Source organism: Nicotiana tabacum, chromosome 23 (assembly GCF_000715075.1).
Source record: "Nicotiana tabacum cultivar K326 chromosome 23, ASM71507v2, whole genome shotgun sequence".
In the NCBI taxonomy this organism is placed as follows: Eukaryota; Viridiplantae; Streptophyta; class Magnoliopsida; order Solanales; family Solanaceae; genus Nicotiana; species Nicotiana tabacum.
Window position 1 is genome coordinate 123,657,687 of NC_134102.1, and position 19,146 is coordinate 123,676,832.

The 19,146-nt window shown below is 36.5% G+C and overlaps 1 protein-coding gene across 4 annotated transcripts; it reads left to right on the forward strand.

Moving 5' to 3' along the window:
- Window positions 1–9,422: 9,422 nt before the first annotated feature.
- Window positions 9,423–17,829, forward strand: LOC107770418 (uncharacterized). Of its 4 annotated transcripts, none has more exons than XM_075246348.1 (11): window positions 9,423–9,545; window positions 11,001–11,076; window positions 11,217–11,324; window positions 11,999–12,115; window positions 12,629–12,985; window positions 13,905–14,221; window positions 15,918–16,017; window positions 16,102–16,161; window positions 16,289–16,375; window positions 16,909–17,049; window positions 17,314–17,829. In XM_075246348.1, exons 4-11 carry the CDS (start codon window positions 12,014–12,016, stop codon window positions 17,641–17,643), a joined length of 1,494 nt encoding a protein of 497 aa, XP_075102449.1. In that variant the 5' UTR covers window positions 9,423–9,545; window positions 11,001–11,076; window positions 11,217–11,324; window positions 11,999–12,013; the 3' UTR covers window positions 17,644–17,829. The 4 variants fall into 4 exon arrangements, with proteins under 4 accessions (XP_075102449.1, XP_075102448.1, XP_016445216.1 ...); XM_075246347.1 differs by having other exon boundaries at window positions 9,428–9,638; XM_016589730.2 differs by lacking the exon at window positions 9,423–9,545 and adding an exon at window positions 9,691–10,160.
- Window positions 17,830–19,146: the final 1,317 nt, after the last annotated feature.

A 19,146-nucleotide genomic window follows, 5' to 3' on the forward strand; every position in this document is an offset into this window, starting at 1 on the left:
GGGCAGAGCCCGTAGATGGTGGCAGTCTTATGTTCTTGGCAGACCAACAGAATCTCCTCCCATGACTTGGGACAGATTCACCCGTATCTTCCTGGACAGGTATATTCCACCCTCCCAGAGGAAAGAGTTGCGATTTCAGTTTGAGCAGCTCCAGCAGGGTTAGATGTCAGTGACTGATTATGAGGCGAGGTTTTCTGAATTATCTCGCCATACACTTATGATACTCCCTACTGAGGCGGAGAGAGTGCGGAGATTTGTAGCCGGTTTACATACTGGTATTCAGGCCACTATGGATCGAGAGGTTGAGATGAGTACTTCTTATGAGCGAGTTGTGGAGATAGCCAGGAGGATTGAGGGTGTGCGTCAGCGGAGCCGAGAGCAGATTATGAGAGATAAGCGGTTCAAGTACTCTGGAGAGTTCAGAGGTGCTCCGTCTGGGGGCAGAGGTCAGTTCATGAGGGGGCAGTCCAGCAGACCCCCATTTCCAGCACCACCACCTCCTTCTGGTGCTCCAGTGCGACCTTATCTCAGTGCTATACCAGAGAGTTCCTACCGCCCACCAGCTATTCAGGGTCCTCCCAGTAAGTATTCAGATCCCCAGGGCTAGACCCTTAGTCAGCAACCCATCGCACCGAAGAGTTATTATGAGTGTGGGGATCCCAGTCACATGCGAAGGTTTTGCCCCAGGCTTCGGGGTAGACCAGTACAGTAGGGTCAGCATCCTATGCTTACCGGACCAGTTGCTCCACCAGTAGTCCGACCACCAAGAGGTGGATGACAGGTGGGTAGGGGTCGTCCTAAAGGTGGAGGTCAGCCAGACGGAGGCCAGCCAGTTGGCGCTCCAGCTCGGTTCTATGCTTTTCCAGCTAGGCCAGATGCAGAGGCCTCAGATACTGTGATTACAGGTATTATTTCTGTTTGCGGCAAAGATGCCTCAGTATTATTTGATCTAGGATCCACGTATTCATATGTGTCATTTCTATTTGCTCCATTCCGGGGTGTTTCTAGTGAGTCCTTGAGTACTCTTGTTTATGTGTCCACTCTTGTAGGCGATTCTGTTATTGTTAACCGGATCTACCGGTCTTGTATTATTACATTATGTGGTTATGAAACTAGAGCAGATCTCTTATTGCTCGAGATGATCGATTTTGAAATTATTCTGGGCATGGACTGGTTATCTCCATATCATGATATTCTAGATTGCCATGCCAAAATTGTTACCTTGGCTATTCCATCTTTGCCTAGGCTGGAGTGGAAGGGTTCGTCGGTTAGTTCATTTAATCGGGTTATTTCTTTTATAAAGGCTCAACACATGGTTGAGAAGGGTTGTTTGGCTTATCTAGCCTATGTTCGGGATACTACTGCAGAGACTCCGGCTATTGATTCAGTGCCAGTAGTTCGGGCGTTCTCCGATGTATTTCCTTCAAATCTTCCAGGTATGCCACATGATCGTGATATTGATTTTTGTATTAACTTGGCTCTAGATACCCAGCCTATATCTATCCCACCGTATCGCATGGCTCCGAAAGAATTAAAAGAACAACTTGAAGAGTTGCTAGCCAAAGGGTTCGTCAGACCGAGTATATCGCCTTAGGGTGCACCGTTATTATTTGTGAAGAAAAAAGATGGCACAATGCGAATGTGTATTGATTATCGCCAATTGAACAAAGTTACTATTAAGAACAAGTACCTGTTGTCGCGTATTGATGACTTATTTGACCAGTTACAGGGTGCTAGGGTGTTATCTAAGATCGACTTGAGGTCGGGGTATCATCAGTTGAAGATTCGAGATTCGGATGTTCCGAAAACTGCTTTCTGTACTAGATATGGTCATTATGAGTTTCTCGTAATGTCTTTCAGTTTAACTAATCCCCCGGCAGCATTTATGGATCTGATGAACAAAGTATTCAGGCCATATATTGATTCGTTTGTCATTGTCTTCATTGATGACATTTTGATCTACTCGCGCAGCAAGGAGGATCATGAGCAGCATATGAGAGTAGTGCTTCAGACATTGCGGGAACAAAAGTTATATGCTAAGTTCTCTAAATGTGAGTTTTGGCTAGAGTCTGTAGCATTTTTGGGACATATTGTATCGGGCGAAGGTATTAAAGTTGATCCCAAAAAGATTGAGGCAGTTCAAAATTGGCATCGTCCCACTTCGACGACTGAGATCAGGAGTTTTCTGGGTTTAGCAGGTTATTATCGTCGGTTTGTGGAAGGTTTTTCATCTATTGCAGCACATTTGACCAAATTAACCCAGAAGAGTGTTCAGTTCCGATGGTCCGATGATTGTGAGTCAAGCTTTCAGAAACTCAAGACAACATTGACTACAGCACCAGTGTTACCTTCCGGTTCGGGGATGTATACAGTGTATTGCGATGCTTCACGCGTTGGTTTGGGTTGTGTATTAATGCAGGAAGGGCGAGTTATTGTATATGCTTCACGTCAGTTGAAGCCCCACGAGCAGAATTACCCGGTACATGATTTGGAGTTAGCTGCGATTGTTCACGCCCTTAAGATTTTGAGGTATTATTTTTATGGGGTGTCCTGTGAAGTTTATACTGATCATCACAGTTTGCAGCATTTGTTCAAGCAGAGGGACTTAAATTTAAGGTAGCGCAGATGGCTGGAATTACTAAAAGATTATGATATTACTATTCTATATCATCCAGGTAAAGCAAATATAGTTGCACATGCCTTGAGTAGAAAGGCGGAGAGTATGGGAAGTTTGGCTTTCATTTCAGCAGAAGAGAGGCCATTAGCTTTGGATATCCAGTCCTTGGCCAACAGACTTGTGCGGCTAGATATTTCAGAGCCCAGCCGAGTTCTTGCATGTATCGTAGCTCAGTCTTCACTATTTGAGCAGATCAAGGCTCGCCAGTATGATGACCCACACTTAATAGTTCTTCGAGAAATGGTACTACGAGGTGGTGCCAAGGAAGTCACTATTGGTGCAGATGGTGTTCTACGACTCCAGGATTGTCTGTGTGTTCCTAATGTGGATGAACTGAGGAAAAAAAATCCTGGAGGAGGCACACAGTTCTCGGTATTTTATTCATCCAGGTACTACGAAGATGTATCGTGACTTGAGGCAGCATTATTGGTGGCGACGAATGAAAAAGGACATAGTTGAGTATGTAGCTAGGTGTCTAAATTGCCAGCAAGTTAAATATGATCACCAGAGGCCAGGTGGCCTACTTCAGCAGATGACTATACCGGAATGGAAATGGGAACGCATCACTATGGACTTTGTAGTTGGGTTACCGCGGACCTTGAGGAAGTTTGATGCAGTTTGGGTGGTTGTTGATAGGTTGACCAAGTCGGCACATTTTATTCCTGTTGTGACTACGTATACTTCAGAGAAGTTGGCCCAGATTTATATTCAGGAGATAGTTCGGTTGCACGGTGTGCCAATTTCCATCATATCAGATATAGGCCCTCAGTTTACTTCACATTTCTGGAGAGCAGTACAGAGTGAATTAGGGACCCATGTAGAGCTCAGCACAACCTTTCATCCGCAGACCGATGGGCAGTCAGAGCGGACAGTTCATATTTTGGAGGATATGCTCAGGGCATATGTGATTGACTTTGAAGGTAAGTGGGATCGTTTCCTGCCTTTGGCCGAGTTTGCTTATAATAACAGTTACTAATCCAGCATCAAGATGGCTCCATTTGAGGCTTTATATGGTCGTCGATGTCGTTCACCTATCAGATGGTTTGATCCCGGTGAGGCTAAGTTATATGGTACTGATTTGGTAAAGGATGCCTTGGAAAAGGTAAAGTTGATTCAGGAGCGACTTCGTACAGCACAGTCCAGACAGAAGAGTTACGCGGATCATAAAGCGCGTGATTTATCCTTTATGGTAGGTGAAAAAGTTCTCTTGAAGCTTTCGTCGATGAAGGGGATTATGAGATTCGGGAAGAAGGGCAAGTTGAGCCCAAGGTTTATAAGCCCATTTGAGGTGTTGAGACGAGTTGGGGAGGTTGCTTATGAGCTTGCATTGCCTCCCAGTCTATCGGGAGTTCATCTGGTTTTCCATGTATCTATGCTCCGGAAATATCATGCTGACCTATCACATGTGTTGGACTTTAGCACAGTTCAGCTAGATAAGAGTTTGGGTTATGAAGAAGAGCCATTTGCCATTATTGATAAACAAGTTCGCCAGTTGAGGTCCAAGAGGATTTCTACAGTAAAGGTCCAGTAGAGGGGCCAACCAGTCGAGGAAGCGACTTGGGAGGCCGAGGAGGACATGCGGAGCAAATATCCACACTTATTTAGCACTCCAGGTATTATTCTAAACCCGTTCGAGGACGAACGTTTGTTTAAGAGGTGGAGAATGTAATGACCCAACCTGTCATTTTGACTTTTAGAAACCCGTTCCCTAAAATAAAACTCCCTGAACATGCCTTTATTAATTTATGACTTGCGGGGATGGTTGGTTCGGGATTTGGAAGTATGTGGGTTGAAATCGGAACACTTGGTTCCTTAAGTTAGCTTTAAATGGACAAGTTTGACTTCGATCAACATTTTGAGAAAATGACCTCAGAATCAGGATTTGACAGTTCCAATAGGTTCGTATGATGATTTTGGACTTGGACGTATGTCCGAATCGGGTTTTGGATAACCCGGGAGCGTTTTGACGCTTAAATAGTAAAAATCAACTATTTGAAGGTTTAAACTTCTTTAAATTTGGTTTGGAGTAGGATTTTTAGTAATTGAAGTTCGTTTGGAATTACGAGTTTGGGAATAGTTCTATATAGTGATTTAAGACTTGCACGCAAAATTTAGTGTCATTCTGAGTAGTTTAAGTATATTTCGGCACATTGGAAGTAAATTGAAGAACTTGAAATTCTTGAGTTTGAATCAATTTGGTTTGAGGTGTGATTCATAGATTTGATGTTATTTTACGCGTTTCGTGAGTTCGAGCGAGTCCGTTTTATGATTTCAAACTTATTGGTATGTTCAGGCGGGGTCCCGAGGACCCCGAGTGTCAACCTGACGAGGCTCGGACCAAGTTGGAAGTTGGGAACCAAAGCTGAGGCTCCCAGCTACTGTCAGAATCGCACCTGCGCTTGGCCAGCCACAGGTGCAACACTCGCAGGTGCGGCAGTATCTCGCAGATGCGAGTTTTTGTTCGCAGAAGCGGAAAAGGGAAGGGGCAATCGACCGCAGATGCGGAGAATTTGCGCACCTGCGAACACGCAGGTGCGAGAATTGGCCAGGCAAGTGGAACTCGTACTTGCGAGGATTTTCCGCAGGTGCGGAAGCCACATGTGCGGTACTCTGTCCGCAGGTGCGAAAGACCTGTTTGGCAGAAAGCTTAAAAGAACGAGAATTCACCATTTTTGCCTATTTTCTTCCATTCTCGGGCGATTTTGGAGCTTTTTGAGAGGAGATTTTAACTAACAACTTTGAGGTAAGTTAATTCTACACCCTTTGAGTTAAATACATAGATTATGGGTAGATTATAACTAGTAAATCTTAGAAATCAAGGGTTTAGGTGAAAAACCTAGATTTTTATAAAAGTGAGATTTTAACCACGAAAATAGTCATGGAATTGAGTAGAAATTATATATTCAAGTTCTTGAAATTTTGGGTAACGTTTTCATCCGAAAATTTTCAGAATCCGAGCACGTAAGCACGGGGTGAATTTTAGGAATTTTACCATTTTGGATAGAGTAATTTATTTAATAGATGAATTTCGAATTATTGAACATATATTAATTATTTTATGTAACTTTTGGACAGTTTTGGATTTTTCAGCATTAAATCGAGAATTTTACGCGACGCGATAATCGAAAAGTGGACTTTGAGACGAGGTAAGTCTCTTGTCTAATCTTGTGAGGGGAAAATTAACCCATGGGGATTAAATTGAATAATTATTATTAATTGCGGGGGCTACGTACGCACGAGGTGACGAGAGTCCGTGCGTAGCTACTATAAATGCTAAAGTCTGGGTAGTTTAAGACTCGAAGCATGAATTACTTGTGTAAATTGTATTCCCTGATTAATTAATATTAAATTAATATATATGAATATATTGTGAATTGTTAGATAAAGATATTAAAGGATGAAAATCTCATATGCTTGATTTTCTGTTTAAATCAATTAATTGTTAAAAGAAATTGTTCTTCCTCCCGAATTTATCTCATAATAAATATACTCTCCCTCCGGAGGTACATAAGAAAATGTCCTCCTTTCTTGTGGAGCGGGCCAAATGCCTCGACACGATAGATGCATCTATGGATCGCGTTGCACGTCCCTCGACAGTGTACACGACACTCTGGATTGGGCCGTACGTCCTCGGCAGAAATCGTGCTTAATAATAATAATAATTACACGATACTTTAATAGCTTATTTCAGCTTGCGAAGCTAATTGATAAATTGAAAAATCCTTGAAATTTAATGAATTATTATTCTTGCTTGTTAAAGAATTAATTGTTATTCCTGTAAATGATATTTAATTGATAAATTGGAAATTATTTGAATTGAAGGAATTTGATTATTTTCGATGATTAAATAAATTATTTTAAATTCTGTAAATCATGCTGATTTAAATATCCTAGTTGTATTTCAATTATTATTATTGGCCCATAGTGAGTGTCAAAGTCGGCCATCTCGTCTCTACCACTTCGAGATTAGGCTTGATACTTACTGGGTACATGTTGTTTACATACTCATACTACACTTGCTGCACTTTTTGTGCAGGACCTGAGGCAAGTACTAGTGGGGGACCTATCGTCTTACACCCACGTTATCCAGGGGCATGGTGGTGAGCTGCCTTTCTAATCCGTTTTGCAGCTACTAGTGTCTGTCCTTGTATTTTTCATTTTGTCTATTTTTATTTCAGACAATATTTGAGGTTTTGTATAATCTACTAGATGCTCATACACTTGTGACATCAGGTCTTGGCACACACATTGTTAGAATTTGGTGTTTTATTATATTTTTCTTGGTTTTAAATTTTATCAATGTATGTTTAATTTATTAGTTGGCTTGCCTAGTTGTAGTGTTGGGCGTTATCACGACTTATAGGTGAAATTGGGTCGTGACACATACTATATTTTAAGACTACTATACTATAAATAAAAAGTGAAAAAGAAAAAAGAAAGATAACATTAACTTTTTCATATTTGTATTAAGTTAAGAAATTTAAGGCCTCTTATTAAATTTGGCTTTAGGCCACTAGTTCTATTTAGCCACCCTTGATGCACACAACATCCTAATAACTTCAAAATAATGTATGGATCAAAACAATAAACCCTTTATAAAATATTCAATAAGGGGACTAATAACTATTATGAAGGCAAAAATCTTTTTTGTTTCCTTTTTGCAAAATTAAAACCAATTGTTCTTTTCATATAGTTCGGTTAGTTGGTAAGGTTTAATTGAACAGATAATAAGATAACTCCGCGATGAGAACTTATAATATTATACTATCCTCTTAAATACTGTATTAGTTATTCTACTCAATTCATTTCAAATTTATTTATATCTTAAAAAACAATAAGTTGTTTATTATTTCTTTTTAACTCACCCTTTTGTTTTAATTAGTATAGTGTCAATCAAAAGATATGTTTAGGGCATGTTTGGAAAGCCACACTGTAATTGAATTTGGATGTAATTACACAGTTTTATCATATTTGTCTAGTCAAGTAATTACTTGGTGAATATGTAATTAGGTGTAATTGAGGGACTATAATTACACTCTCAAACTCTCGAGGGGAGCTAAGAATTGTTGGTAATTACATGGTGTAATTACAAGGTTATTTTTTGAACCTCTTTTCTTTTCTTTTTAATTTAATTTTTATTTCTATTTTTTTCTTTTAAATTTACTTTTTATTTTAATTATTTTCCAAATATTATTCTTTTTACATTACTTATCTTTTATTCCTTATTTCTCATTTTCTAACCTTTACTTCACGTGTACACGTGTTTCTACAGAATTTCTCATATTTTATTTCTTTCTTGATTATTTTTTTATTTTTCTATTACACTTAGCTATGTTATTATTTTATTTTATTTTTTAAAATTATACCTTGTAATCTTGGAAAAAATAAGTCATCCACATGCTTGACTTGTAATGAGTGAGTCATTAAAGTTAAACTTAGTTATTGAATGAGGTTACATGCAAACTTAATTATATTAAAATAATATATTACTTTTTGATATTTAAATATTATTCTAATTTTCCAACCTCTATTTTTTGTGATTCCATGTAGTTGCTCATATTTTTATTTTTCTTTATTTTCTTCGTTTAACATAATTGTGCTATTATTCTACTTTTGAAACTACACCTCCTAATATTAAAAACAACGAGTCATTAATAAATTCGGCATATAATGAGTGATGTCATTAAAATAAAATCTCATTGTTGAATGAGGTTATAGACTTATATTTTCCATTTCTATTGAATTATATTACTTAAATTATGTTGAAACTTATTTTATATTATGTTGTAATTTACATAAGAGTATTATGTTATTTTTTTTGAATTTTGAATTTATGTTATATTTTCGTTTTCATTTTATTTGCTTTAGTAGTATTGACTTATTAATTCAAATTGCGTGCCATCCATTTTTCAGTTAGAATTGATAGATTATTTTTCGTAAAATATTTGAGTAATATTATGGCATTATGTTTATAAATATTAATCTTTATCAAGTATGCAGTCCAGGATGTTCTTACAAAATATGCACTTTTAGTTTTATAATTAATTAGAGCAAAATATTATTTTTACAATATTAGTTACAAATATATGATTAGTAATTAATATATTTTAAAGAAACAATACATATCTTAAATGTCAAATTTTAATATAATGTATAAAGGCATATATTTGTTAAATCTTAATTTTTAATTTTTAATAATTAAATTTATATTTAAAATTTAATATAACTGTGTAATTATACTTGTGCAACCAAACCGTGCACTTATAATTACATTGTACTTATATTGTGACAAACAAATAGATCGTCCTAATTACAATACTATGTAATTACTAGGTTATGTAATCACTACCTTGGTAATAACATCAATTCCAATTACTTGGTAGATTTTCAATGCTAGGGAGAGCTTCCATTTTTTTTTTTTTTTTTGATTTTTCACCAGCTATTCGGTACTCACATTGAACCCGACTAAATCCGGATTCACGTCGGTCACCTTGGGAGGTAAAGCCTCTCTAACAAAGGCGAGTCGAATGGTGGGGAGAGCTAAATGCTCTTATAATCTCTTTCTTAAAAGACATAAAAAATTTAAAAGACTAATAATATAGACCGTTTATTATGACCGTTTTAAAACAGAATAAATGAATATTATGATATGTGAAGGTTGTTAACGGGTCCACATGAGAAGGTCTGAGAAGATTTAACAGAGGGGCCAACTCTTATGAATTAAAAAGTCAGCATCCGATGCTAAAATTCTTGGCACAGTTACACTTCTTCTTATAACAATTCCGTCTTTCAAAAAAAAAATCATCCCCTCAGTTTTCTTGTTAAAGTTCTGACCAAAATCAAGAGTTGTAAAAGCAAAGAGTGGCAGGTGAAATTAATTACCATCTCATTCAATGCTCTCAACTACACTTAAGTCATGCAATTCAATGCTTTGCAGCTAACTTGGTCCCATCTCTTTGTGGTAATTTCTGTAGTTTTTGTATATCTACAGTGTGTGTGTGTGTGTGTTTTACTAAGTAGTTTGCCTTTGCTGTTTTACAACTTCACCATTCTTTTTCTTTCATCTTGTTCTTTACATTGTTCTCTGCATTCAATTTCTTCAGATTAATAGTTTAATATAGTCCAATTTATTTATTTAAAAAAAACCCATTAAAAATCATTTGTCCTGCCTTCATTCCTTCATTTATTCTTTCTGTAGCCCATTCATTTGTTTTTTGTTGCTTTGTTAAGTCATACTAAAAGACTTTTTCTTTTTCTTTTTTTGCTTGAGTTTATTAAATATGTATGTACATGTCTGAGTTTTGTAGTGTATTCAAGAATGTAATGTGAGATATCAGAGTCTTTTCTAGTTGGTTCCTAACAAAAGTGAAAAAACAATGAATGGTTTAGTGATAGATGAAAATCAGAGAAGAGTTGGTAAGAAAGAAAATGGCAATTCTTGGAAATGTGCATATGGTTATGCCCAACATAGGCGTTGTAAAAGGTTAATTTTTTAGCCTTAGCTGCCTTTAATTTTCCTCTAATCGTGCGGTTTTTGTCTTCTTTTGGATGTTCCTTGACTTATTAGATGGTTAATTATGGTTTAGATATAGCAATGACTAAGGAGATATGAAATTTTGAGGGACATTGCCACTTAAAAAGGCAATGCTGTCTTTTCTTGTATAAAAGACTAAATCTTTTTTGTTCAAAGACTTGGATTTCGAAATCTTCTGAATTTTGTTCAGTTCTTGGATGTGAAGATTAGAGAAGAAATTACTTGCCTTCCTCTTCAACTTATTGATTTTATCAGTAAGGTCTAATTGGATGGTTAACTTTAACTTGAGTGTAAATGCATTTGAATATTTTGACTTGGCCTTATAGGGTTGTACATTTATGTTGCAAGAAGAGCATGCTTTTTTGGCATATGAAGGAGAAAAAAGAAGAATCATTTTCAGAGTAGTTTATCAGTAAATCCTCTGAAATAAACGCCAAAATCATGTTATTACCACTTCACGTTAGCAACTTGTGTGAACCTTTACAAGATAAAAATGGCTACAGATGTTTGCTTGTTATGTTTAAGTTAATCCTTATTATTTCTTTTCCTTGGATTCACATCCATGGTGAAAAATGACTAGAGCTGTGTCTAGATATTGCTGACCAAGAACATGAACTAACACAAAGGAGGAAGTTTACAAAAACTACATTTGCTCAAATTAGGATGAGATTAATTTGATTAAGTAGGGAATCTTGTGTCAATTCATTCTTTAATTGCTAATTTAAATGTGCATGAATTAAAATTGAGTTGTGTGGTTGGCCTTCTAAGTTGGTTATGCTTTTGTCTCAGTGCTTCCGACAAAAACGTTGCTGTATCGAAAGGCGGAGACAGACAATCCGTAAGAAAAGAGTTGAATGAACCACCTGTAAGAGCTTCATGTTTTTCTTCTGTTGTATAAGCGAAATTTGAGGATCTTTAATAATTCGTGCTTGCATTATTTAGAGGAATGATGAAGTTTGATTAGATAAGTAAATGACATGAGCAGATATAATCTTGAATATGCAGGTTTTGCTACCTTCAGCAAGGAGTTGTAAAGCAAGTCCATTACATGAATTCTCCAAAATTATTAGCAGAGAGGCAGTTCCAGACCACAGAGTCTCCTTGGAAAAAGATGTAAATTTTATTCACTTAATGTCTGTGAAGTCAATTCCATTATCACATCTTTTTACCAAAAAAAGAAAAAAATTACCTATGCAACTTGTCGACCTTGCTGCTACTTAAACTGCAAGCAACTCGAGATACCTTGAGCCATGTCAAGCTAGTTGGTGTAAAGCATAAATTGATTCTAGTTCTAAGCTGTTGGTATTGATAGAATTTTTATTATTGTTAAAGCTAGGTACGGAATGTACTTGTTCTCCAATCTTTGTCCACTAGGAAGTAGAGAAAAATTTACTTATTAAACAGACAATATTAGAAAATTTGAGGTTTCATGTTTTTCATTATCCATCTCTAAAAGTTTACTAACTCATTAATATAAGCAGGATCTCAGTAAAACTCCAATCTTGAAATTTAGGATAAAATGAAAATGAACCTTGTTTTGCATGTCGGAAAATTCATTTGGACATCTATAAATGGAAATGAGGCCAATATTCCATGGGCATACAGATTTCAGAGTACTTCAATATCATTGTGTTTCTCCTACTATATACCATAGATAGAGCTAATTTCTTATCTCGTTAGTTGGAACGGAAGATATCTTAGTTTCATTTGGAAGTCAAAAGTAACTTCTCAGAAACTCTACCATGATCTGAATTTATGATTGTCTTTCACATAACCAATATGCACAGATCGAGCAGTTACAAATGCGTTTGCAGCAAGAAAAGTCGATGCGTATGGTGCTTGAGAGGGCAATGGGACGAGCTTCTAGCACCCTCTCTCCTGGACATAGGCATTTTGCTGCTCAGGTACCTGACCTTTGACAACTGACATTTTGTACTCTCTTTATCGCTTTAGACCTTTGAGATGTTTTGGTAAAAATGTAGGAAATGGAGCATCGGATAATGGTTTTTACTCGTGCAATCTGCTAATTGGAATGGTTGACTACCATGTCTTCTAGTAACTCTATACAGTTCTAAAGATTGGCCTTGACTTGAGTTTTCCCATTATAGTTCTGGATATAGTTCATATATATACTTTGTCTAAGACCTCCATTCTCGCTTTAACTTGAGAATTTACTATTTTCATATCTTATGGTCTCTTTTTTCTAAAATTTATTTCCGTGTCAAGTAAAAAAATCGATGGTGTCTGATAACACAACTGGTTGGAGTCTGTTATCTATTAAAAGAATACTTAGGTAATTTCATTTTGTCTATAAGGTTGACAACATCGAATATTTCACGTTCTCTGCTCATTTCAACTCCCAACCTTGGCTTTGCTTAACTTAGTTAAAGTTAATATTTGTTTTCTTCTCATTTCAGACAAAAGAATTGATAGCTGAGATTGAATTACTTGAAGAAGAGGTTGCAAACCGTGAGCAGCATGTCCTTTCGCTGTACAGGAGCATTTTTGAAGAATGCATTAGCCGGCCTTCTTCTGAGCAAAGTTCGGTCATGACTTCTCCAGCACATAATAAAGCTGAGTCAAGAAAACACCCAAGTATAATATCAAGTGCCTTTTGCTCATCCAAAAAGTTTCCTTTGCGGACATTCCAAGATCTTGCTGCCATAAATGAATTGGGAAAGAGAAACTTGTCGCAGTCAAAATCAAGACATGCTTCATTTTATAATAGTAAAGCTAATGCACACATTCAGAAAAGTTGTTCAGGTCATGCTAAGGTAAGGATCCAATCCTAAGAGAATGAAACTTTCTGCTAAAGTGGCCACCCCTAGCACTGTGCTGTAGTTGGTTGGTCTCTTGCTTAAGCCCTTGTCCAGTCAGTATCCATATGGCGAAAAACATGAATCCCAGAACTCTTGTTTTTCTGTTGGGAAAATGAAAACTTTAAAAGGACAAACCACTTTGACTTTTGTTTCTTTGCTTCTGATATTTTGCTACCCTTAGCTTTTGTTTACCAGTATGAAACACACCTAAAGTGGAACACCTAAGTTAAAGTATTATTTAAGCATGTTACTTTACGACATGAACGCATTATATCCAACTCAATTTTTTTTGTTGGTTCTTAAATAGTGAAACCTAAATTAACACGCATGGAGAAAGTTGGAACTCATGGTGAAGCTAAATATCATAGGCAATTCAATATTTGACCAGTTCTAACTAACTTAATACAGCTCTAGGTTCAAAATATTGTAATTAGTCTTTGGTTTTGGGCTGTACTTGTAATCCAGACTCTGGCATGCTACAAACTTGAGTTCCCCACTCATACTCAGTGCCCACAGTATAGTATCAAATGAAATTCAATATCTATATTTCCGAGTAATTTTTTTTGACTTTTCTCTAAATAGCTTATCCAACATTATGCTATGCTTTTATCCTCTAGTGTTCTATTACATTCTTGTGGTGTGCTCTGTGCTGAATCTGCCCATTGCTTTACTAACAAACAAGCTGTTCAATTGGCCCTTTATCATTCTCTGCTGAAACGGGATCCAAATTACTCACTATGAAAAATTCAATCCCAATTATGTCAAAGAAAGACCCTTGTACTTGTAGAGCTTTCATTATTATTTTTCCTCTAGTTTATGCGGGATATCTCTTTCCACATGATCGACTCATGTTATTTTCTATCAATTGTTGCAGGAGCAAACATCAATGGAGAAAGCTCCTCTGTCCCGAAGTCTTAAAGACCATCTTTACCAGTGCCCCAGTAAGTTGTCTGAGGAAATGGTAAGGTGTATGGCTGCAGTATACTGTTGGCTCCGTAGTACAGATCAATCGACAAGTACTGAAGAAAAGCGATCACCTTTGTCATCAAGGTCATCCACTAATGTGATAATTCCAAAGCATGATATTAAAGAGGACAGAGATTGGTTTTGCAAATCCACTATTGAAATATCTTGGATAGCAACAGACAAGAATAAATTCTCTCGCGCATCTTACGCCATCAGCAACTACAGGTGCATTTCCTTAATAGCAAAAAAGAAGCTTAAACTACATAAGTTTACCACTGGAAAGTTGAGGCCCTAAGAAAGAGAAGTATTAAGTTCCACTGCCACCTCTCTATGCTGTCTTTCTTGAATTACAGGATGGTTGTTTCTCCCTTTTTTAATGATTTTGTTTGTCCCAGAGCCACCATTTGAGTCAGAATTTATTTTACAACAACAAACCCAGTAGAGACTTAGAGTCCCACAAGTGGGGTCTGGAGAGGGTAGTGTCTACCCAGATCTTACCCCTATCCTGAGGGTAGGGTAGAGAGGCTGTTTCCGATAAACTCTCGACTCAGGAAGATGCAAAGAACACTAGAAACAAGCAGTAACAACAACAAAGGCCAAAAAGATAATACCATCAGTCTAAGAGCCAGAAAAATAGATGAAAGAAAGCAATAACAACAAGTAGTAACAACAGCAAGATACTAGGAAATCGTAGCGGAAGATAGTAAGAAAACAACATGTAATACTAGCAACCTAAGGCAAGACACTATCAGACTAGCCCTACTAACCCGGTGCAGAATAGAACAACGCTCGACTACCTACTAACCCTCAATGCTAATTCTCGACCTCAACACCTTCCTATCAAGGGCCATGTCCTCGTAAGCTGAAGTCGCGCCATGTCCTGCATGATTGCCTCTCCCCAATACTTAGGCCACCCTCTACCTCTTCTCGTACCCGCCAAAGCCAACCATTCACACATCCTTTCTGGGGCATTTAGGCTTCTCCTCTGCCCATGCCCTAACCTCGTTTCCCGCATCTTATCCTACATTGGGGCCACGCCCACCATCAAAATTTATGTTATGCTCCAAATTATAGCCTGGAAAAGAAACTTCGGGTTAACCTTTACTGCTCTTCTTTTTTCTAGAAGTGTAACAACTATTAGTCAGGTCACTAGCATCCCTTGCATTTCTACACTAAACTATGTAGAAGACCAAATAAGCACTCTTGAGAAAGCCAGTCGATGTTATAGTTAAGCATTTATTCCCTCCTTAAAGAAAGGAAACGAGAATGAATGAGAGGCTGTAACCATAGTTACGGGCCAATTCTCTATTTGGATCATAGGAATTCTTAAATGCTGGTTAATATCATTTGCCTGACGTAGTTATCAGAGGATACCTGGAAAGGCTCCAGAAATTCTTCATTTTCTCATTCCAGTAGCATTATGTTTAATCTGGGCCATTTTGTAAAGCATCATCTCTTTTAGATACTAAGGAGTTCTGACCCTACTGGATACGCTTTTAAGATATTACAATTTTTCTTGATCGGTTAAGATATTACTGTTTTGATGGCGGCCCGATTTAAAAGAAGTAACAAGTATGTAAGTGGAATCACTATATCCTAAGTAGACCCTACATCCTTTTGTAATGCCTCTAGAACTTTTCTATTACTTAAAGGTGAAAGATACTAATATAGAGGAGATCTTGTTGCATCAACTAATCTCTACTCGATAAAAATGATATAGGTGGAAGATACGTTTTCATAGTCTGCTAAGGGGATCAAGCTTTTGGTATCTTTTTTCTTTTTCAACTTTCTATATTTGGTGCAATGCATGCTACATATGCTGGTTTATCTCTCTATAGCAAAGACGCCTATAAAACAACCAAAAAAAACAGAATACATGAGAATCACCACTCTGATATGTATCTTTGCTTCAAACTTTCAGAGTTTTGGTGGAGCAATTGGAAAGAACAAATATCAGTCAGATGGAAACCAATGCCAAGATGGCATTCTGGATCAACTTGTACAATTCCTTAGTCATACATGTAAAGATGGCTCTTGCTTGTATTGTTTCTCCTTTTGGATTCGTTTATTATGTTTCTTTACATCTCCTTCTTTGTCTTATCTAGGCATATCTGGCATATGGGATACCACAGAACTCCCTTAGGAGATTGGCATTGTTTCACAAGGTAGTCTAATTTAATTTGTGTTTACTATGTGTCATTCTCCTTTTCTTCTTTTTGATCTACTTGGCCTACTTATCCTGCATATATTTTTGAGTATTTGAATCACCATTTGCTTCTCTGTATAGTGCAGGCTGCTTACAATGTTGGTGGCCAGATCATAAGTGCCAATGCCATTGAACAGTCGATTTTTGGCCTGCGTACACATCGGATTGGACGGGTATTCACTATTTCTAATTTAGAATGCCTAAAAGCTCCAGTTAAGGAATAGCAGTATAACATCATTAGAAACTAATTTGGATCCTGCCTCTTTTGCTCATTATATATAACGACAATTGAGCAAAATGATTCTATGTGCTGCTTTCTTGCTCTGACCATCTCATAAGTTGCTAGTTTTCCGTTGTCAGCCTTATGCAATATGTACTTTTCTGGGACTTAGACGTAGTTGTTGTTGTTGTTGTTGTCGTCTTATGCAATAAGTACAATTGTTTCTTAATTATAAGTAGCCTGGAATGTTAATATGTCCCAATATGCACTTTGTCAAAGAGGGGAGAAAACTTTAGGGGTTCAGCACTTGTGGCTAATTGAAAAGCCAAAAACAATCAAGAAAGTGATTGAAGTCCTGTCAAAATGTATACTTAGCTACAAAGCCTAGTAAATTCACAGTTATTATTCTTCTGTTAATATTTGCTTGTCATATCTTGTAGAGGACACACCTTCAGTTTATAATTTCTGTTTCTGCTCCAATTACAGTGGTTAGAGTCCATTCTGTCAACTGCTTTACGGAAAAGATCGGGAGAAGAAAAGCAACTCATCAGTTCAAAATTCGCCCTTCAAGAGTTCCAGCCCCTTGTTTTGTTTTCTCTTTGCACTGGCGCTTTTTCCGATCCCATGGTTAATACTTATGTTCTCTCGTTTTATTATTTTTATTTTTTCTTGTGTATTCTCTGTGCATCAGAGCTTCTTCTGATATCTTGGTAATTAAGTAGTTACATTTTCTCCTTATATTGGTAAACCAACAATATCGCTTTCTTGACGATTTCTTGATAGATTTGAAGCAAAACGGAGTAATAGGTGAAGCCTTATCAATATACATTGGATCTAAAGCAGATTGAATCAACATCTAACACTTTCTTCGGCTTCTTTCTTCTTTTCTAGCTGAAAGTGTACACAGCCTTAAATATTGTGGAGGAGTTGGAAGCAGCAAAGAAAGAGTTTCTACAGGCTAATATTGTCGTAAAGAAGTCAAAAAGAGTATTCTTGCCTAAGGTTCTCGAAAGATACGCGAAGGAAGCTAGTATTCCAGCGGATGATCTTCTTAACTGGGTTATGGAAAACGTTGAAAAGAAGCTTCGCGATTCCATTCAGAAATGTATTGACGGACGAACCAATAAAAAGTCGTCTCAGATAATTGAATGGCTACCTTACTCTTCAAGATTCCAATATGTTATTTCAAAAGATTTTACAGAGAAACCTTGGTGGGCATAGAAGTGTTGAATAATGTAGAGAAACTCTTGAGTTGATCTTTCTAATGCACATAACTAATGCTTAAGCTTTGGTTCATTTCTTCAGTTTGTAGGAGTATGATTTGATCTGGTATTAAGTGAATGTACATTGACTTCAATTCATCTACAGGTTCTAGTAAATCCAGTTACTTAGATATTCAACTGTTAATTTGTGAAGTGTAAGTTGTGTAAATACTAGTTAAAAATTGATATAGCTGCTGCTGCTACTGCTACTGCATTATTTTGTCAAGTTTATGACACATTTTAGAGGCGAGTGAGAAACACATACTGAGAAAACAGTTTAGGATATGGTCTAGCGGTCAATGAAGTATGACAAAAACCATGAGAGACGAGGGTTAAAATCCCAGCAGAAGTGAAAAAGAGTTGGATGATTTCTCCCCATTTGCCCAGAGTCAGATGTAGCACTCAGACACTGGGTTCATCTTAACTCATTATTTCAGCGAAACATAAATTTGTGTAAAAATTCATTAAAAGTGCTGCAAACAGTAGGCCAAAACTTATAATTTTAAGAATATAATAGGTTCAATCATAATAAACTTTAAGGTTGAACCAATAAAATTTAAATCTTTTGTTCAATAATGCATATCTCATCCTACAAATCCGCGATTTCAGATTAATTTACTATAAACACGTGAACTTAGTACATTAGGTCATCTCGTGATTGAATTTAAACATTAGTTAGTTTCACTTAATTTGCCAAATGCCAAATGCCACGCATACAGAGTCAACTCAAAATTCATCAAGCGTGCAAGTGGTTATTAGTTTATTACTTAGACAGACTCAATGAAATTAATTCGATTTTGTCACAGACTCAAAAGATTGGTAAACAAAATATGTGAGATTTTTGTAAGGTGAATTTCTTCCATTCATGTTATAAGTGGTTATAGGAGATCATTTTCTCTTAATTTTATAATTTTGCATCTGTATCATGCACTTATTTTTCAAAATTTAATTTTGCATTTACCATTTATTACCCTACTAATTTTTGAGAATGCAATAAATACACTATTTTAACTTTATTTTAAAAGAAAATTCCCATTGTGTTGCAAATACCTTAGCTTTACTCGAGTCTAACGCTTGTGTGTGTCCTATGCTAGTTGTTCAACAATTTAACTTCCATTTATCGTAAGATTTGAAAAGATTTTTATAATGGATAAGTACATTTTATTTCTACTATTTGCCAAAATATTGTAAAGAAAATTACATTTATGTTTCAAGTGCCTATCTTTCTCGAAGGAAATTGAGTTCATGTTCTATCACCTAAAGGAGAGAGCCAAAAAAAAAAAAAAAAAAACTGTTCATCTTTAGATGCACCAAAAGATAAATGCATGACACGTTCTTTTATAAGAATATAGTTTGTTTTTAATAGGGGATTACAATGGATTTGTTGTTGTTATTGTTGAATATTTGTCATTTAATTATGAGTGACTAATATATTTTATATGTATAATTTATTATTTAAGGA